General features: G+C 46.6%; 1 protein-coding gene across 1 annotated transcript in view; it reads right to left on the bottom strand.

Moving 5' to 3' along the window:
* The window catches only part of DNAI1 (dynein axonemal intermediate chain 1), a 156,462-nt gene that overhangs the window by 98,220 nt on the left and 36,326 nt on the right, over window positions 1-21,916 (bottom strand). Inside the window, exons 10-12 of the mRNA XM_081929717.1 lie at window positions 12,913-12,997; window positions 10,730-10,847; window positions 7,577-7,620 (exon numbers count right to left, since the gene is read on the bottom strand). Of these exons, the coding sequence (XP_081785843.1) occupies window positions 7,577-7,620; window positions 10,730-10,847; window positions 12,913-12,997 (247 nt within the window). The remainder of the gene's footprint in view (window positions 1-7,576; window positions 7,621-10,729; window positions 10,848-12,912; window positions 12,998-21,916) is intronic.

Raw genomic sequence — 21,916 nt, 5'->3', positions numbered from 1 at the left:
CCATGATGCCAGAACACGATTTCTGTTCTCATCCTGAAGCAAAGTTCTTAACCCGAGGTACTATTTTTGGGTTAGTGGAGTCTGTAACCTGAAGCAAATGTAACCCGAGGTACCACTGTATTGTCTGAACACAGATTAAAAGCCAAGCATTGGAAACACATCAAATACACAATGAAGTGTGAACATAGCCATGCACTGGGAATATGCTTTCTCACGAGCACCCATGTACACATGTGTGTTCATCTGCACAAAACAGTACGCTGAACATCACCCGACAAATTAACTGAGATTAGCAGCAATCTCCGCAAAGCCCCAGAGCCTATCTGAAGCTCTGGATGCAAAGCAGCGAACGCCTGGAACTGAATTAGTCAGTTTGGGATTGCATCCTCATCAGCTGGGGAGCAGCATGTGAAAAGCGATAAGGAGGCCTTCTAAAGAAGGAAAATAAATTGCTCTTTCCAGAGCGAACTGAAGAAATATGACAGGTGAGATTTGCACACTGAGGAAGGATCCTGTGGTGCAGCAAACTTGGAATGTCTGGGGGCAGACCAGAAAGAAAGTAGCTTCCTTCTCTTTTTCTCTCTAGCCAGAGACAAGTGAAGTTTTCTGTGTTCTCAGATTCACCACTTGATTGGAATACAGCCGAGGGAAAACCAACCTTTGTTTAAAGAAGATAAGCAAGTTTCCATCCCTTGTAGCTTGGAAATAACTAGGGAGAACTATTGATCATAGAATCATAGAATTGTTGAGTTGGGAGATGCTGTCTAATTGGGAGATGCTGCAACAACAAACCTAGACAGCATCTTAAAAAGCAGAGACATCACCTTGCCAACAAAGGTCCGTATAGTTCAAGCTATGATTTTCCCAATAGTGATTTATGGAAGTGAGAGCTGGACCATAAAGAAGGCTGATCGCCGAAGAATTGATGCTTTGAATTCTGGTGCTGGAGGAGACTCTTGAGAGTCCCATGGACTGCAAGAAGATCAAACCGCTCCATTCTGAAGGAAATCAGCCCTGAGTGCTCACTGGAAGGACAGATCCTGAAGCTGAGGCTCCTAGACTTTGGAAGACTCCCTGGAAAAGACCCTGATGTTGGGAAAGATGGAGGGCACAAGGAGAAGGGGACGAAAGAGGACGAGATGGTTGAACAGTGTTCTCGAAGCTACCAGCATGTGTTGGACCAAACTGAAGGAGCAGTGGAAGACAGGAGTGCCTGGCGTGCTCTGGTCCATGGGGTCACGAAGAGTCGGATACGACTAAACAGCTAAACAACAAACAACAGAATTGGGAGAGACTAGTCCAACCCCCTGCAATGGAAGAACATGCAGCTGTCCCATACAGGGGTTGAACATACAACTTTGGTATCATCAGCAACATGCTAATTGGGAACCACTGATCCAGGTTATTTCGGAGCATGAAATTACCTCCTTCAAGCAGCTTCCATGTTGCCCAGCTTGAATCTCCCCCCCCCCCCGGCCCTTGTCATTCCCTCCCCCTCCAAAAAATCACAAAACCTTTTCCATTTGTCTTCAGAGAACACACAGGCCAGTGTGGACACTTGAGATTCTACCTAGTTAGAATAAGATCCATCCATGAGCGTGGGAGCTTTGCAGCGTTGCCATATTTGACCTACGCAATCTGTATGGGGGCTCAGTCATGGTTTGATTCTCCATCAATTTGTATCAAGACAGTAGGATCCACAGAACAGATTGACGCGGTGCTCTTGTGTTCGAATCCTGCTTGCGGGTTTCCCTTTGGGGCCTCTGGCTGGCTCGACTAGATGGGCCATTGTGGCAGATTTTCAGGCACCACTTATGTTCTTTCCAGGCATTTCTGCTCTTTCCATAGGGAAGGGTCTGTAGCTGAGCACATCCTTTGCAAGCAGAAAGTCCTAAATCCAATCAATGGCGCCTCCATTTTAAAAAAAAAAGACTTTAGGTATCAGGTTTGGAAAGACACCTGACTGAGACCTTGGAAAGGTCTGCTGCTAGCAGGTCAGAGGGGCCAGACTTCACCCACCTATTGCCATCCAGATGGGCTGCAATGTCCATCAGCTGCGATGGCTGGAGCTGATGGGAACTGTAGTCCCAAACATCTGGAGGGCAGCAGGTTAGTTAACACCAAAATAGACAATATAGATTGACTGGTGGTCCGATATTAGCAGATCCAAACTAGACACAACAAGAAATGCATGTGGCTATTTAATTAGGATTGCTTACTCTGGACACTTCATGGATCACTGCCTTGCCATGGCGAAGGGGCTTGAATAACTCAGAGAAGCTATGAGCTATGCCGTGCAGGGCCACCCAAGATGGACAGGTCATAGTGGAGAGTTTTGGCCAAACGTGATCCACCTGGAGCAGGAACTGGCAAGCCACTCCAGTATCCCTGCCAAGAAAACTCCATGGACAAAGGCAACACTCACTGGAAAGACAGATTGTGAAGCTGAGGCTCCAATACTTTGGCCACCTCATAAGAAGAGAAGACTGCCTGGAAAAAACCCTGATGTTGGGAAAGATGGAGGGCACAAGGAGAAGGGGACGACAGAGGACGAGATGGTTGGACAGTGTTCTCGAAGCTACAAACATGAGCCTGACCAAACTGCGGGAGGCGGTGGAAGACAGGAGGGCCTGGTGTGCTCTGGTCCAGGGGGTCACGGAGAGTCGGACACGACTAAACGACTAAACAACAAGAAGAACAACACTCTGGATGCGTTTAAATTGCCCTGTATGCTGAAACTGGCGGTGATGAAAAGGAGGTTTGAACTGTTCAAAATAAAGAATGAATAAATGAAATAAGCTCCATGTCATGTTCACTGGAACCAGCAGCTCAGCCCCATTTTTTGTTCCATCTGCGAAGAGTCTTCCCATGTTAGAAGCAAAGATAAACAGGAAGGTTCCTCTTTGAGTGGGAGCAGTAAAGTGCTTTGAAATTGAAGGATAATTTGAACATAAACAGCCAGTGACTGGAACAGCACATTCTTGCTGTAAGGCTATAGCACTTCATTGCAAACCGATGTTCTTATTGCTCCTCTACAAGCTCATTGTTAGGGATTTCTCTAGCACTCAGCGGCCTTACGACTGAAATACGGGTGCTTTTCTGAGCAAAAATAGCCCCTGCTTCAAAGTGGGAACAACCACTCACTAAACTGCAGGCTGCGCAATATGCTTCGCATTGGAAGAAGTTCTGAACAGAACTCTTCCTTATTCCTGTGTCTGCATTCATGAAACAGTTCATGTTTAAAAGGAAATCATCCCAGGAATGATGACGGCACAAAGAAGCATGAGGCTCTTTTGAGGGTAAAAGGGCACCCCAAAAAATGCAACATGAATTCCCAAAATGTATTTTAAAGGTTATACGCCCAGGACTTGAATTGGGACTGAGACAGGCAATCCATTTTTGCCACAAGAACTGGTTTATAAAGCAAAGAGTAGCATTTTCAACAATGGAAGAAAAATTATAACATGGTACTGGGCGTGGGAATTCAGCATCCCAGGAATCTCAAAAAAAAATAAAAGTTCCTAGCCCTCATGGACATGAAGGCAAGCTTATTCCTCACTCCCAGTGTGGAATAAGATGGGGAAGAGGCAGAGTCACAGCCCCACAGCACTGAGGAGAGGCCACCAGTCCTACAGGCATCAGCGATGGCAGGTGAGGGATCCATAGGGATCTACTGCCACCCACTGGAGGGTGCAGATCCAATGCCTGTCCATGCTCCTTGCCTGTAATTTGCTGCAGTGCAGTTTTCTCAGGCTCCATCTGCTTATTTCCCTCCTTGTTCATAAATGCCACAGGAAGGGGCTACATTGCTGGCCAATTAAAAATGAAATTGATATACCGGCTGGCCTGGAAGAAATTAGGCAAAGTATCGAAGAATTTAAATGACTGAACTGCAATCCAGCTCCCGGCTACGATTGACGACACACTTTGGGACATTATTCTCCATGTGCTATATTTGTTCAGAGGCCGTGCAGTCTAATGAGGGTCGTGAGCTTCACACGTGCCTAGCGATGCTTTATGCTTTGGAAATGTATTAGTACAAGGGATTGCATTAGAGCATTCGTTCAGGCTGATTCGCAGAGGCTAATCTGCAACCTCCAGCAATCAGGCAGGAGAGTCTTTAGCCTGATCTAATGATGATCTCTATGTGGGACAAGAAGCTAGAGTTAGACCTGGATATGGAACAACTGATTGGTTCAAAATTGGGAAAGGAGTACGACAAGGCTGTATATTGCCTCCCTGATTATTTAACTTATATGCAGAAATCATCATGCGAAAGGCTGGGCTGGATGAATCCCTAGCTGGAATTAAGATTGCCAGAAGAAATACCAACAACCTCAGATATGCAGATGACACAACCTTGATGGAAGAAAGTGAGGAGGAATTAAAGAACCTTTTAATGAGGGTGAAAGAGGAGAACGCAAAATATGGTCTGAAGCTCAACATCAAAAAAACGAAGATCATGGCCACTGGGCCCATCACCTCCTGGCAAATAGAAGGGGACGAAATGGAGGCAGTGAGAGATTTTACTTTCTTGGGCTCCATGATCACTGCAGATGGTGACAGCAGTCACAAAATTGAAATATGCCTTCTCCTTGGGAGAAAAGCAATGACAAACCTAGACAGCATCTTAAAAAGCAGAGATATCACCTTGCCAACAACAGTCCGTATACTAAAAGCTATGGTTTTCCCAGTAGTGATGTATGGAAGTGGGAGCTGGACCATAAAGAAGGCTGATCACTGAAGAATTGATGCTTCTGAATTCTGGTGCTGGAGGAGACTCTGGAGAGTCCCATGGACTGCAAGAAGATCAAACCTCTCCATTCTTAGGGAAATCAGCCCTGGGTGATCACTGGAAGGACAGATCCTGAAGCTGAGGCTCCAATTCTTTGACCACCTCATGAGAAGAGAAGACTCCCTGGAAAAGACCCTGATGTTGGGAAAGATGGAGGGCACAAGGAGAAGGGGATGACAGAGGACAAGATGGTTGGACAGTGTTCTCAAAGCGACCAGACCAAACTGCGGGAGGCAGTGGAAGACAGGAGTGCCTGGCGTGCTCTGGTCCAGGGGGTCACAGAGAGTCGGACACGATTAAATGACTAAACAACAAGAAATGATAATTCACAAGACTTTACGCCACCATCAGGTTGGTCGCCCTGCCAGTGGGCAATGCCTTCACTTTCCCAACCCAAGCATCTCCCAGCTCCTTTGCACAACCAGAAGCTATGTCTGGCCAAATATCCAACTCAAAGCGCAACTCGCCATACAGCCAAGTGGCTGTCAGATGAAACCTGTCCTGTGGCCAAGCCATGAAACTGCCTTGTAACTGGGTTAGATAGTCTGTCAATCAAGCCAAGGTCTGCTTTAGTCTGATGGGCAGTGGCTCACCAAAGCCTCAGGTGAGGATGGGAAAATCTGTCCATTTCAGATTCTCTCTGTTTCTCATTTTTGCAGTCATTGGTTTCCCACATTTCCACATGAATTTGCTTTTTTTGTTTTTAATGCCGTTATGAAATTTCACCCACATTTTAGTGCCAGTTTCTCTTTATAATTTTGCCTGCCGTAGAACTATCTGCAAAGCAATTTCCCCTAATAACAACCCGTTTTTGTACGTTATGCCTGCTTGTTTTGTATCTTTACCATACATATACGTATGTATGGTAAAGATATACGTATATGTATATCTTTAGTCTAGTATATGCATTTTTTTGTACATACTAGTTGGCTGCAGAACAGCACTTCAAAATCTGGATAAACGTCTATTTCCAAGGATGGCTGTGTTTTGGTTTGCATATTGCTTTTGTTCTGGACCCGGAAGAGGGCAGGATGGAATGTGAGTGGGGGCCAGGAACAAAACCCCAGCAGAAAATGGTTGCTGGCTGTATTAGTTGCTGAAAACCAGAGGAGGGGAAAGTGCTCTCGCGCTCAAATCTGCTTGCTGGTTTGACACAAGCATCAGGTTGGCCACTGTGAGAACAGGATGCTGGACTGAGCAGCCTATGGGCCTCATCTTGCAGGTGGTGGTTCTTATGGGCTCATCCGGACAAGTTTTCAACAGCGTAGCTCCTCTCCTTCTCCTGACTGTCCCAATGAGAAATGACAGGATCAGCAGAAAGTGAGAAGGTCATTGGCAAAGACACCTTAATGCCTTGTGCTCTGGTTCCATGTGTGAGTTGAGTGGGGAAGAGTTGGGGGCTGCAGCATAACTTCCTTAAGCTACGTGTGCCTGTCCATGCCACCGCGTAAGCAAAACACGCGCACGCACATGTAGACTAACGATAACAACAAATGCCAATGGTCAGAAAGGAAAGAAAGCAGGTTTTCTCAGGAAAGTTGGGTGGGTTTTGGCAGAAATAATAATAATAATAATAATAATAATAATAATAATAATAATAATAATAATAATAATTCATTTATACCCCTCCCATCTGGCTGGGTTTCCCCAGCGACTCTAGGTGACTTCCAACACAACACTAAAATACAGTAGTCTGTTAAACATTAAAAGCTTCCCTAAACAGGGCTGCCTTCAAATGTCTTCTAAAAGTCTGGGAGTTGCTTTTCTCTTTGATATCTGGTGGGAGGGCGTTCCACAGGGAGGGTGCCACCACCAAGAAGGCCTTCTGCCTGGTTCCCTGTAACTTGGCTTCTTGCAGCAAGGGAACCGCCAGAAGGCCCTCGGTGCTGGACCTCAGTGTCCGGGCAGAACGATGTGGGTGGAGACGCTCCTTCAGGGATACTGGACTGAGGCAGTTTAGGGCTTTAAAGGGCAGCACCAAAACTTTGAACTGTGCTCGGAAACATACTGGGAGCCAATGCAGATCTCTCAGGACTGGTGTTATGTGGTCTCGGCGGCCACTCCCAGTCACCAGTCTAGCTGCTGCATTCTGGATTAATTGCAGTTTCCGGGTCACCTTCAAAGGTAGCCCCACATAGAGCGCGTTGAAGTAGTCCAAGTGGGAGATAACTAGAGCATGCACCACTCTCGCAAGACAGTCCGCGGGCAGGGAGGGTCTCAGCCTGCGTACCAGATGGAGCTGGTAGACAGCCGCCCTGTACACAGAATTGACCTGTGCCTCCATGGACAGCTGTGACTCCCAGGCTGCGCACCTGCCCACCAACAGAAGCACGAAGCTATTCTGCTTCTTCGCTCTGACATTTTAGAGTAAGAAGGAAGCAAAACAAGCCTGGCTCCAGATCTTTGGAAGTGCCAGGGTGAAGATATGTGGCTGTCAGGAATCGAGCCAGAGGCAAGACCCTGCGTCACCTCCTTGGTCCAGGCAGCAAGGCTCAGTATTGACAGCAGTGAGCACAGCTTGCTCAGCAAGTGAAAAAAGAAGACTGTTTTGATATGCATTGACCATGCCTTCCCCAAAAGCCCAGAGGCAAGGAGCAGTAAGAATAGCCGGACTCAGCAGACAGCACAGAGAACAAAGAGACAAGGTGTCCTATGTGTCAGAAGTGGGCAGGCTTGGTCCAGGAAGAAACGCATCAGCCCTGGCAGGTACACGTTTGAAAAGCTCTCCTTGCACTATCAGTTAAGAAGAATCTCTATTGTCTCATTTTCAAACTAACTTACAAGATCCGTGTCCCACGATAAACAAATCCTTGTACTTGGGGTTCCTGTAAGAAAAATAGGGCCATTAGCATGTAAGCCACCTAAATGGTATGCAGCAACACATGCTTATACTGTGCACGTTAACAATAATAATAATAATAATAATAATAATAATAATAATAATAATAATAATAATATATTATTTATACCCCACCCATCTGGCTGAGTTTCCCCAGCCACTCTGGGCGGCTCCCAATCAAATGTTAAAAACAATACAGCATTAAATATTAAAAACTTCCCTAAACAGGGCTGCCTTCAGATGTCTTTTAAAGAGAAGATAGCTGCTTATTTCCTTCACATCTGAATGGACTTTTGTGGGTCTACAGATGAGGACTGTGTTCCTGGAGACACTTATGAACAGCGGTGTGTCAATGTGGGCTTTGTGCGTTCAGGCACTTTGGAAAATTCCTCCGGAATATTTTAAGCCAGATGAAAAAAAATATGGGACCCTCGCCCAGTGCTTATGGACGTGGAGCACAGATTTAGATTTACATCGCTTTACACGCATTCATATTTGATATTAAAGGCCTCTATGACCTCCTGACTTGGCTTCCCTAAGTTTCGAGTTCAGCTCGTTAGGAAGATTTATCGGCGGCTAGAAGCTTTGAGATGGAGGCACAGTTCATTAAAGCTAGTGTCCATTGGTCAGTAATAGAGACAGTGCTTTTTTCTGGGGGTACGCATTCCCCAAAACATTTTGTGAATCTAAGTTTGGCCTCATTTAGGGGCAGTATTTCAATATGAGTAGGAAAATGAGAGTACCCTTAAACATTTTTTTAGGAAAAAAAGCACTGAGTAGAGCTCCCGTTGCTCAGTCCCTGCTCCTGCCAACCTAGCAGTTCAAAAGCACGTCAAAGTGCAAGTAGATAAATAGGTACCACTCTGGCAGGAAGGTAAACGGCGTTTCCGTGTGCTGCTCTGGTTCGCCAGAAGTGGCTTAGTCCTGCTGGCCACATGACCCAGAAGCTGTACGCCGGCTCCCTCGGCCAGTAAAGCGAGATGAGCGCCGCAACCCCAGAGTCGGCCACGACTGGACCTAATGGTCAGGGGTCCCTTTACCTTTACCTTTAGAGTGTATGAATGTTTTGCATACGAAAGGTTTCACGTACAATCCCTGATATCTCCAGCTTAAAAGGATCTGGTATAATGTGATGCGAAAGACCTCCACCACAGAGTCTACAGAGGAACCTACCATCGGCGGAGACAACACAAGGCCTCATGGACAGTCAAACCCAGCATAAAACATCTTACCTATGCTCCTAAAAGAAATAACCTTACAATTTCCAGGAATGCTATGATCCTGGCGATAGGTGGCAAAACAACGAGACTGGATATTTCCTGGAAAACCACTGAATTTAGCAAATATTGTTGACAACATTAACCAGGACTAATAAGGATAGTCAGGAAAGATGTTTCTCAAATTCTGAACTCTGCTTCAATTTAAAGAGGATTTTGTCCCTCTGGAATGTGCTTGTTGCTTGTTCAGGAATATGCTAACCAATCAAGCGTATTTGCTGACTGTTGCTCCTTATGTCGATTGACAGTTTTCAGAGAGCCAAATTAATTAACTAGCTAATTAAAATACAGCAATGTGTGATTTTTGCTGTGAAGCTGATTTGTGCACACCAGAGGGAAGAATCAAGCAAGAATGTGGCAAAGTATGGTCTCTGAACCACACACCAAATATGATTTTTTGCCCAAACCAAAGGAGGAGAGAGACCTCTTGTGCCCCAATCCTGCTTTTGAGTTTCCCAGAGAACAGGATGCTGGCCCAGCAGCCACTTCTTATGCTCGTATTTTTGCTTTGGAATGAACACAAAGAATGATTTCCTCTGTTTCTGTCACCCCCTGGATTAGCTGTAGGATCCCAGGGCCATGCAACAGGCTGTCACAAGGACCCCAAACCGTAAGACTGCGCCACCTTTCCCCCTGCCAACAAGAGTGTCTCCCTTTTGGTTGGAGACCAAGAAGAAGCTGAGGGAAAGGGCAAGATGCATATTGTCAGAAATATGTTTAAATGGGCTTATAATAACTGAGACTCTGAACCAACTGAAGATCTTTAGAACATCTTGCTGGATTTTAAACTAAACAACTACACTGATTAAGTAAGGGATTACATTTACATATTGCAATCGGTGATTAAAAAAATTCACGGTATGCATTTCGTTCAGCAACATCTGGTTAATAATAATAATAATAATAATAATAATAATAATAATAATTTATTTATAGCCCACCCCTCTGGCTCGGTTTCCCTAGCCACTCTGGGCAGCTTCCAACAAAAGATTAAAAATACATTAAAACATCAGTCATTAAAAACTTCCCCAAACAGCCTGCCTTCAGATGTCTTCCAAATGTCAGGTAGGCAATAAACAACTATTTTACTTTTAAAAGACACCTGAAGGTGGCCCTGTTTAGGGAAGTTTTTAATGTCTGATGCTGTATTGTTCTTGATATTTGGTTGGAAGCTGCCCAGAGTGGCTGGGGAGACCCAGTCAAATGGGCGGGGTATAAATAATAAATTATTGTTATAGTTTTTTATTTCTTTGACATCTGCTGGGAGGGCATTCCACAGGGCAGGCGCCACTACCAAGAAGGCCCTCTGCCTGGTTCCCTGTAACCTCACTTCTCACAGCGAGGGAACCGCCAGAAGGCCCTCGGAGCTGGACCTCAATGTCTGGGCAGAACAATGGAGGTGGAGACGCTCCTTTAGGTATATTGGACCGAGGCCGTTTAGTAAGCCACCTCCGCTTTATTGTCCCTTTAACTTTTGCAAAAATGTATTTTCATGGTCACCTGAAGGCAGCTGTTTTCAAGCCAGGGATATGAGCTGGTGGAATGTTATGCTAACTTTCACAAATGCATTCCAGAAGAGCCCATTTGTGCCAAGCAAACACATAAAAGTGTGTGTATTACAGTGACATTAAAAAGGGAAGACTGGAGGCTGTGTACTAACTGGGTAGCTCAAGCAGGTCTCTTTCACCCACTTCTGTGCAAAATTTTGTATGAATCCCCAAGCAATGAAGCAAAAGCAACCCAGGCGATACTAAAGGCATGCCATCCTTTCGAAGCGCTCTTAAGGAAGCAATTGAAAGCTGCACGGAATCAACTCACCAGCAGAGGGCAGTGACTGCCAGTCTCTTGGCTTTATCATACTGAAACTTCCACAGTGGAAGGAGGGTCCCCAGGTTATCTCTGTACTCATCAGACGTGTCTTCGAAGTATTTGAAATCTAGGAAGGGGAACAATCACATTCAGAAATAGGTTTTTGATCCATGTACGGCTGGGCCAATGTGATCTACGGTTCGCGCCAGTTTTCACTTGACTCAGGTATAATAATAATAATAATAATAATAATAATAATAATAATAATAATAATTAATAATTAATAATAATTTATTATTTATACCCCACCCATCTGGCTGGGTTTCCCCAGCCACTCTGGGCGGCTTCCAACAAAATATTAAAATACTGTAATGCATCAAACATTAAAAGCTTCCCTAAACAAGGCTCGTTCAGATGTCTTCTGAAAGTCTGGTAGTTGTTCTCTTTGACATCTGGTGGGAGGGTGTTCCACAGGACAGGCGCCACCACCGAGAAGGCCCTCTGCCTGGTTCCCTGTAACCTCACTTCTCACAGGGAGGGAACCGCCAGAAGGCCCTCGGTGCTGGACCTCAGTGTCCGGATAGAACGATGGGTGTGGAGACGCTCCTTCAGGTATACTGGGCTGAGGCCGTTTAGGGCTTTAAAGGTCAGCACCAACACTTTGAATTGTGCTCAGAAACGTACTGGGAGCCAATGTAGGTCTTTCAAGACCGGTGTTATGTGGTCTCAGCAGCCGCTCCGAGTCACCAGTCTGGCTGCTGCGTTCTGGATTACTTGTAGTTTCTGGGTCACCTTCAAAGGTAGCCCCACACAGAGCTCATGGCAGTAGTCTAAGCGGGAGATAACCAGAGCATGCACCACTCTGGCGAGACAGTCTGCAGGCAGATAGGGTCTCAGCCTGCGTACCAGATGGAGCTGGTAGACAGCTGCCCTGGACATAGAATTGACCTGCACCTCCATGGACAGCTGTGAGTCCAAAATGACTCCCAGGCTGCGCACCTGGTCCTTCAGGGGCACAGTTACCCCATTCAGGACTAGGGAGTCCTCCACACTTGCCTGCCTCCTGTCCCCCAAAAAGAGTACTTCTGTCTTGTCAGGATTCAACCTCCATCTGTTAGCTGCCATCCATCCTCCAACCGCCTCCAGACACTCACACAGGACCTTCACCACCTTCACTGGTTCTGATTTGAAAGAGAGGTAGAGCTGGGTATCATTCACATATTGACTGATACACAGCCTAAACCCCCTAATGATCTCTCCCAGCGGCTGCATGTAGATGTTGAAAAGCATGGGGGAGAGGACAGAACCCTGAGGCACCCCACAAGTGGGAGCCCAGGGGTCTGAACACTCATCCCCCCCCCCACTTTCTGAACACGGCCCAGGAGAAAGGAGCGGACCCACTGTATGACAGTGCCCCCAGCTCCCAGCCCCTCAAGATGGTCCAGAAGGATGTTATGGTCGATGGTATCAAAGGCCGCTGAGAGATCCAACAAAACTGTGCAGCAGACACTGACAGCTGAGAATCAAAGAATCAGAGAATCAGAAGGGACCCTAAGGGTCATCTAGTCCAACCCGCTGCAATGTGGGAAGTCCATTTCCCCCCGATGTGTCCTGTTAAAATTAGGGATGAAGTGAATTTATTTATTCCATTTACATTCCACTGCTTTCTCAAACGAACTCAAAGGGGCAGGCATGGTTCTCTCCCCTTCCTCATTTAATCTTCACAACAATTCTGTGAGGTAGTTTAAGCTGAGAGGCACTCACTGGCCAAAGGTCACCCAGCTGCCAGGTAAGGATGTCCCCTCCTTCATCCCAGTATTATTGTGCTATGGGTTTGTTTTGTTTTGTTCTGTCCTGCACTCCACTCTGCCTGCTTTCCAGTTTAACTCGGATAATTTCTCAAATTTAATTTCAGACTGGGAGCATATGCAATCTCTACTCCACCACCACCACTCTTCTGTTACTGATGAGCACACACACATTTAATTAAATCGCGGCGCAAAGGGGAATCCATTTGAACCTGAAGAATCCTGCTACATCACTGCACACATTCATTGATGCTCGTTGGTGAACTGTTAAGGAGGGAGGGAAGGGTAGGAGCTACAAATTGGAGGAGTGTGGATTTGCGGTGATTTCAACAAAAGACAGGAACAAAAAAAGGGACTCCTGGTTACTCCAAAGGTGTCACACACCTTGGGCAATGTCGTCAAAGGTGTTCTGGTTGACCATCCGCTCCACGATCTTTGCTGCCTTTGTCACCTTGGTGATGTCATCACTCTGTTGGGAGGAAAAACAAAACAGGGAGAAGAAGGGTCATACCCCTGCCGTGCTGGAAGAAGAGGAATTAGACGGAATACCTCTGCCACTGGACTCCCTTGCATACCTCTCTGTTGGAGGAACTGGACATGAATAATAAATAATAATAATAAATTTTATTTATACCCCACCCTCCCCAGCCAAGACTGGGTTCAGGGCGGCTAACACCAGGTATAAAACAATTGATTAAAATACAGCTTAAAAACAAGATTAAAATACAACATTAAAATGCAGCCTCATTTCAGTAGAAACTCAAATCAAAAACTTTTTGGGGATGAAAATGTCAAATCTTCATCAAGGCCAACTATCCAGACTGGTCCTATGTGGGCCAGAAAAAAGCCAGGGAAGTCCCCAAATAGGAGTTCCATCACAAAAGGAGAAAGGGGAAAGGAAAGAGGGGAAGGGGATCAAGTTGATTCCAAGCCAAAGGCTAGGCGGAACAGCTCTGTCTTACAGGCCCTGCGGAAAGAAATCAGTTCCTGCAGGGCCCTGGACTCATGAAGAAAGGGGTTGGTTTCTTTCACGGGCACAAAGCACTCCATGTATTAGATAAGCTAACAGGTGCAAGGTCAGCGAGGACAGTTGCTATGGTAACAGCACAGTGCCATCTATATAAGTGATTAAGGCACACCAGTTCAGCAGCTGAGATTCAGTCTGTGAGTCTGTTCCTAAGTTGGGCGTCTGTGTTATATCTTGAAGCTGGAGCAACAGAGATAACTTTGCGTTTGTACAAACTTCCATAAACTATGACTTCTATACGATTAAGCACTACTGTGAGCAACACTGGGGGAAAAACCTGAAGCATAATCTTCTTGGTTTGTCTCCATATTTCTGTCTTCGAGGCTCCATAATTCATCAGTGGAAACCATTTTTTCAAGAATGTCGCATTTTAAAGTTCAGATGGCTTTGATCTCTGCAGGCATCTTATCCATAAGAAGCAATTCTGTAATCTTGTCAAACTAACCCTTGGCAGACAGTCGTCCAGGACACTTCCAAGACTAGACTGACAGACTCAGCTGCTGTCTAGAAACCTATCACATTTAACATCTGCTGGGGTTCTTTTTGTGGAATTAGAATTGCCCAGAGAAGCCACGGACTTGCAGTACAATCCTAATCCTACAGAGAAGTAAGCCTTATTTAAATCAATGGGCCTTATTCCCAGGAAGTAATGGAGGTTAGGACTACAGCCTTAGTGGAGCTCCCTAACCTGTTATAATTTATTGATGTATGTGGGCCTAATACCAAATAATCATAGGGAAAGTATTTCAAAATGAATGCCTCTTCCAAGATGATGCTTACCATGAAATATAGACATGCATAATCAAAAAGTAAGAATATATGCCTGCTCCTAATTATTTTTACCCTTGTAGGTATCACTTGACAAGCGGACCGAACTACTGCACCAGGCAAAAAACAAACCCTTTGGCACCTAGCAAGCTGGAATGTCAGGACCTTGTATCCTAGGTTTTCCAACCATCATGGACTGTGAGCTGAAAATGCTCAACATTGCTCCGCTATCAGTCTCTACAGCCACAGCAAGTGCTATAACTCTCCAAAGGTTTGACTTCATCCTTGAAGGCGCACTCTTCCATTGTCTTCCAAGATGTGCGGATACCAACTAAAAAAGTTGCAAGAGCATCAGTATCAACATCTATACTCTACCACAGGCTTCCTCAACCTCGGCCCTCCAGATGTTTTGAGACTACAATTCCCATCATCCCTGACCACTGGTCCTGCTAGCTAGGGATCATGGGAGTTGTAGGTCAAAAACATCTGGAGGGCTAAGGTTGAGGAAGCCTGCTCTACTCAGTCCCTGACTGTGCTTTTGGAACTCAACTCTGCTGGGCTCCCCAACTTGAGAAGATTTACCCACAATGAACTGTCTGTGCTGTGGTTTTTTAAATCACTTTTTATTAATAAATATTTCAGTTGAACAAAATAAAATAGAAATAAAAAAGAAATTAAAGGGGGAAGGTATATTATAGCGTTATATATGCAAACAACTACAGTTCCATATATGCCTGTCTAGTATATAGGTACAGTGGTGCCCCGCAAGACGAATGCCTCGCAAGACGAAAAACCCGCAAGACGAAAGGGTTTTTCGGTTTTTGCGTCGCTTCGCTAGACAATTTTCCCTATGGGCTTGCTTCGCAAGACGAAAGCCCATAAGGAAATCTCCGGGGACCTCTTTTAAATGCTGGCGGTGGGGAGCAAAGCCTTTCCCCCCCCTCCGGACTTCAGAAGAGGTCCAGGAAGGCCGGCGGGGGCGAAAGGCTTTGCTCCCCACCGCCAGCATTTTAAAAGCGGTCCGGGATAGCAGGGAAGCGCTTCCCGCTATCCCGGACGGCTTTTGAAGGCAGGCGGGGGGGGAGCAAAGACTTTTGCCCCCCGCCAGCCTTCAGAAGAGGTCCAGGACCTCTTCCGAAGGCGGGCGGGGGGCAAAAGTCTTTGCTCCCCCCCGCCTGCCTTCAAAAGCCGTCCGGGGGCTTTTAAATCGCCCCGGACAGTCCCAGGGCGATTTAAAAGCCCCCGGTTAGGCAGGCAGGGGGGACAAAGACTTTTGCCCCCCGCCTGCCTTCCTATGGGAAACCGTGCTTCGCAAGACGAAAAGACTTGCGGAACGAATTAATTTTTGTCTTGCGAGGCACCACTGTAAAGGTAAAGGGATCCCTGACCGTTAGGTCCAGTCATGGCCGACTCTGGGGTTGTGGCGCTCATCTCGCTTTATTGGCCGAGGGAGCTGGTGTACAACTTCCAGGTCATGTGGCCAGCATGACTAAGCTGCTTCTGGCGAACCAGAGCAGCGCACGGAAACGCCGTTTAACTTCCTGCCAGAGCGGTACCTATTTTTCTACTTGCACTTTGAGATGCTTTCGAACTGCTAGGTTGGCAGGAGCTGGGACCGATCAACGGGAGCTCACCCCATCGCGGGGATTCGAACCGCTGACCTTCTGATCAGCAAGCCCTAGGCTCTGTGGTTTAACCCACAGAGCCACCCGCATATATAGGTATATCAATGTTATTATTATCCAAATACATAGATACAGTGGTACCTCAGGTTAATAACTTAATTGGTTCTGGAGGTCCGTTCTTAACCTGAAGCTGTTCTTAACCTGAAGCACCACTTTAGCTAATGGGGCCTCCTGCTGCCGCTGCACCGCCACTGCACGATTTTTGTTCTCATCCTGAAGCAAAGTTCTTAACCTGAGGTAATATTTCTGGGTTAGCGGAGTCTGTAACCTGAAGCGTCTGTAACCTGCAGCTTCTATAACCCAAGGTACCACTGTAGTGTTATTCATACCCAGATATATATTTTTTATAAACACGTTCCAAATATCGTTATACTTGTCTGTACATAGCCTACAAGCAATCCGTTCATAAATTGCGAGGGTTGTCATATTTTCAATCGATTGACTGAAGGGGGACAAGGATTTATCCTTCTAGTGCATTCATATGTCTTTTGGCCATAGTAAGGGAACAAAAGAATACATTTACGTTGTCCAGTTGTCAAATTCCATATGACAGGTACATAATTCAAAAGAATATTTTCCTCTGGAAATTTTAACTTTTTCCGCTCAGTCATGTTTATACAGCTCAATTCTTTCTCCTAAAACTTAGCGAGCGAAGGACGCTGTCTGTGCTATGATCTTGGGCCAGTACCTCGCTCTCAGCCTTGCCCTAACTCACAGGGTTGTTGTGAGGACAAAACAGGGGAGAGAAAAACTATGGACAGCACCTTGATCTCCTTGGAGGAAAGAAGTTGTGTTTAAATGCAATGAAACAATAATATGAATAATGCCCTCCAGTAAGTCAAGAGACTTAACTGATTATAGGAAGAGAGCTGTTTTTATGCGGGCCCTGATTCTTCGGAGAAGCACTGTCTCACTCTGCAAAAGCAGTGTTACAAGTTTGTGTGTCAGCAAATAAATATCCTAAGATAATTAGGATTCTCCAGCAGCGAGACGCTCCCTGTGCAAGGTTCGCTGAAGCCACCAGCGCTTCTGATTGGGCTGCCCACTGTTTCCAGGTGTGATTTATGCTGTATTTTATTGAAATGAATCTTCCGAGGGACTGATATGCCTAATTTATCTCCTTTTAAGATCCTTTTGGAATTGATTTTCCCAGCAACGGCTGCTGACTAGCAAAGTCCTGAAGTGGCAGGGCCAGCTTACCAGCACACTAATTCCTTCCTTCTGGGGATATTTAGCGGCATTATTTTATACAACGGCAATAACATTAATGGAAGCATCCGTTATGACTGCGTAATGGTCTGGAGCTAGGAAAACAAACGGCCTGGGCCAGGCATGATATTCATCCTCGATAAAACTGTATGTTTATCTTGGAGCAGCAGGCTGCCTACAACATATAACTCTTCCTTCATGGCCTTTTAATTACCTAGAAACAAACAAACTGCTGTCGTGAGTAATACTCCCCGTGCAGGGGTCTCCGGGAATTTGGTACGGAAGTAGCTCACGTGCCCAAGAAGAAATGTGATGCAGCCCAGAAATGGAACAAAGATCTAGTTTTCTGCAGGATTCTGAAAGGGCTGATACTTCTCCCATTGGAATTCCACAGACAGCAACAGTTCACAGAAGACTCTGCCACACAAAAAGTGCCCTGCCCAAAGAAAGCTAGTACGTCAATGACTAGGGAAAAGGGCAGTCAAGAATCCTGAAGTGCTAGTGTGCTGTGTGCAGAGTATTGTTCTATATTGTTATCATTTATTAGATGTATTAGTTGCTTTCTTTTTGATCCGATGGATCCTTGCAGTCACTGGGCATGGGGAGGCCTGCTCCCCCTGCTCTACTTCTGAGAAGACCTAAGATTCGAAGTCAGGGCAAGACACACTCCTGCTAGCCATCCTAGAACCTCCGTGTCCCTATTTTCTAAGAATAGTCCTGGATTTAAAGATGCCATCTTGATCCCGAAATGTCCCACTTTCCCTTAGGACCTCCCTACTTTCATCGGAGAAATGTTGGGTGGTATGAATTTATGCGACCCCCCCAAGCCAAGGAGATAAGCAGCTATAAAACCTGTAGAATACATTTGAAGGCAGCCCTGTCTAGGGAAGCTTTTAAATGTTTTATTTTGTTTTTATGTATGTTGGAGGAGTGGAGAATAAATAATAAAATGATGATGATGGAATAGGGCGCCTCTATCTAGCAGTTCGAAAGCACGTCAAAGTGCAAGTAGGTAAATAGGTACCACTCTGGCAGGAAGGTAAACAGCATTTCCGTGTGCTGCTCTGGTTCGCCAGAAGCGGCTTAGTGATGCTGGCCACATGACCTGGAAAAACTGTCTGCAGACAAAAGTCGGCTCCCTCGGCCAGTAAAATGAGATGATCGCCACAACCCCAGAGTCATCTGTGACTGGACTTAACTGTCAGAGGGTCCTTAATCTTTTTATTTTCATGAGAGAAATGGGTTCGCCATCCTTGGAAAGACATCCTATAACTGACGGATGTGCGAATGAGCTAGCTTGCTTTTTTTTAAAGAAAGAAAACATGTGGTCAGATAACATGACAAAGCTCTCTGTTTCTAATGCCAGGAGGCTATGGGAAGGCCCATAGCGCAGCTGTGGAACATTTGCCTTAGTGTTGTTGTTTAGTCGTTTAGTCATGTCCGACTCTTCGTGACCCCCTGGACCAGAGCACGCCAGGTCCTCCTGTCTTCCACTGCCTCCCGCAGTTTGGTCAAACTCATGCTGGTAGCTTCGAGAACACTATCCAACCATCTCGTCCTCCATCGTCCCCTTCTCCTTGTGCCCTCCATCTTTCCCAACATCAGGGTCTTCTCCAGGGAGTCTTCTCTTCTCATGTGGCCAACGTCTTGGAGCCTCAGCTTCAGGATATTCGGCGATCAGCCTTCTTTATGGTCCAGCTTTCACTTCCATACATCACTACTGGGAAAACCATAGCTTTAACTATACGGGTCTTTGTTGGCAAGCTGATGTCTCTGCTTTTTAAGATGCTGTCTAGGTTTGCCATCGCCTTTCTCCCAAGAAGCAGGCGTCTCTTAATTTCATAACTGCTGTCACCATCTGCAGTGATCATGGAGCCCAAGAAAGTAAAATCTCTCACTGCCTCCATTTCTTCCCCTTCTATTTACCAGGAGGTGATGGGACCAGTGGCCATGATCTTTGTTTTTTTATGTTGAGCTTCAGACCATATTTTGCACTCTCCTCTTTCACCCTCATTAAAAGGTTCTTTAATTCCTCCTCACTTTCTGCCATCAAGGTTGTGTCACCTGCATTTGCCTAAAGGTAAAGGTAAAGGGAGGGACGCGGGTGGCGCTGTGGGTAAAACCTCAGCGCCTAGGACTTGCCGGTTGTCAGGTTGGCGATTCGAATCCCCGCGGTGATGTGCGCTCCCATCTTCCGGTACCAGCGCCTGCCAACCGAGCAGTTCGGAAGTACTCCCGGGTGCAAGTAGATAAATAGGGACCGCTTACTAGCGGGAAGGTAAACGGCATTTCCGTATGCTGCGCTGGCTCGCCAGATGCAGCTTGTCACGCTGGCCACGTGACCCGGAAGTGTCTTTGGGCAGCGCTGGCCCCCGGCCTCTTAAGTGAGATGGGCGCACAACCCTAGAGTCTGGCAAGACTGGCCCGTACGGGCAGGGGTACCTTTACCTTTACCTTTAAAGGTAAAGGGACCCCTGACCATTAGGTCCAGTCATGGCCGACTTTGGGGTTGTGGCGCTCATCTCGCTTTACTGGCCGAGGGAACTGGCGTACAGCTTCCGGTCATGTGGCCAGCATGACTAATCTGCTTCTGGCGAACCAGAGCAGCGCACGGAAACGCCGTTTACCTTCCTGCCGGAGCAGTACCTATTTATCTACTTGCACTTTGACGTGCTTTCGAACTGCTAGGTTGGCAGGAGCAGGGACCGAGCAATGGGAGCTCACCCCGTCGTGGGGATTCAAACCACCGACCTTCTGATCGGCAAGTCCTAGGCTCTGTGGTTTAACCCACAGTGCCACCCGTGCCCCTGCATTTGTCTAGCAAGCTTCAAATCAGGTTTGACTCAATGAAAGGCAGGCACTCCCTGTTCCCGTTGTCCCTCTGCCGTTTCTCACGGCCATGTCCACCAGCCAGCAGCAAACAAACCCTCCCTTCCTCCCCATTGCTAGTCTGTTACTCACTGGTGCTAATTAATTCCCAAGCGCCTTGGAGGCTCTGCCTCCTTCCTCTGAGTGACCAGTCTGAATAGTTTAAAGGCACATCTGACATCCGGGCAGACTGTGCTCCGAGACCAGGCGGGAAATGGCTGGATTGCTCAGCACTTAATGGATGCTTAATTTCAGTTTTCTTCTACGGCTGAGCTAGCCATGACATCTATCATCTCTAATTGGCCGGTGCGCGCCTTGCCCCTGCTGGCTGTGGCTCCTCGGTGCTTCCCATGCAGGGACTGGCTCACATCCAAAAGCTGGCTGGTTTCTGTTATAAAGGCAGCGCCAGGAGAGTCATAGAATCATAGAACGGCAGGGCTGGAGAGGAGCGCTCTAGTCCAGCCCCTTGCAATGCAGAAATCATAGCTAACAGAATCAAAGAAAGCTGATGGTAAGGTAAAGGTAAAGGACCCCTGGACGGTTAAGTCCAGTCAAAGGGCTGGGGTGCGACTATGGGGTGCGGCGCTCATCTCGCTTTCACCTGAGGGAGCACAGACAGCTTTTCATGTGGCCAGCAAGACTAAACTGCTTCTGGTGCAACAAACTCCATGATGGAAACCAGAGAGCACGGAAACGGCATTTACCATCCCGCCACAGTGGTACCTATTTATCTACTTGCACTGGTGTGCTTTCGAACTGCTAGGTTGGCAGGAGCAAAATCTCAAAAAAGAGTTTTTGAGCTCTTTTTAATGAACATCGCCAAAAACGACACTGCCGACATGGGTTCCCATACGCCCATATTATCCTGGACATTTTTTTTAGCAATTTCCTCCTGGACACAGTATTCCTGCTAGGTCTGGGAAATTCCAGACATATTTACAAGCTGTATAACTTTGTGGGATACACTTTGTAACCTCCTCCCCCATTTTGACAGTGTTTGTTCACGCCCAGTCACTTGGGGGCGCTCCCAGATCACTTGCAGCGCATGCTGTACTGTTTTTAACACTTGATTGGGAGCTGCCCAGAGTGGCTGGGGAAACTCAGCCAGATGGGTGAGGTATAAATAATAAATTATTATTATAGAGGGCCCAAGGAGAAGGGGACGACAGAGGACGAGATGGTTGGACAGTGTTCTACAAGCTACAAACATGAGTCTGACCAAACTGCGGGAGGCAGTGGAAGACAGGAGGGCCTGGCGTGCTCTGGTCCAGGGGGTCACAAAGAGGCGGACACGACTAAACGACTAAACAACAACAACATTATTATTATTATTATTATTACTATTATGTGGTGCAAAGGCAAAAGCCCTTTTTCTGCCGCAGCCTATCACTACAATCTCAGCTCTGCCTGAGATAGAAATCACAATAACTAAACGAAAGGCTGGCATGGGGCAGTGTATTCACTGTCCTTAACCTGTTGAGATAAAGATATCTCCCCCTTTTCTTCCACAGCTGCCCAATTTAATCACTGGGGGAAGTTTGGGCCAATATTCTCCACCCAACCACCTGGAGCTCTGAGCCATGTGTGCTCCCATCCCTGCGCCCACCAGCACCCCATGGCTCTCCTAGAATTAGCAGCAGGAAACAATCAAGAGTCAAAAGCAAGAGACAGATATCGGCAGTCCAAGTGCCAATTTCAGGCTCGCAGTGGGAATTAATGAAGCATGCAGAAGGCAAGGCAATAATGAAGCCCGCCCGCCCCCCTCGGTGGGGGCAATATCTATTTCCTCCTAATGATCTATTTCTGGCAGCCTCATCCTTCTGAGCCAATA

Source organism: Podarcis melisellensis (assembly GCF_964234715.1).
Source record: "Podarcis melisellensis genome assembly, chromosome: 11".
In the NCBI taxonomy this organism is placed as follows: Eukaryota; Metazoa; Chordata; class Lepidosauria; order Squamata; family Lacertidae; genus Podarcis; species Podarcis melisellensis.
This window is presented reverse-complemented; position numbering and strand designations above follow the sequence as displayed.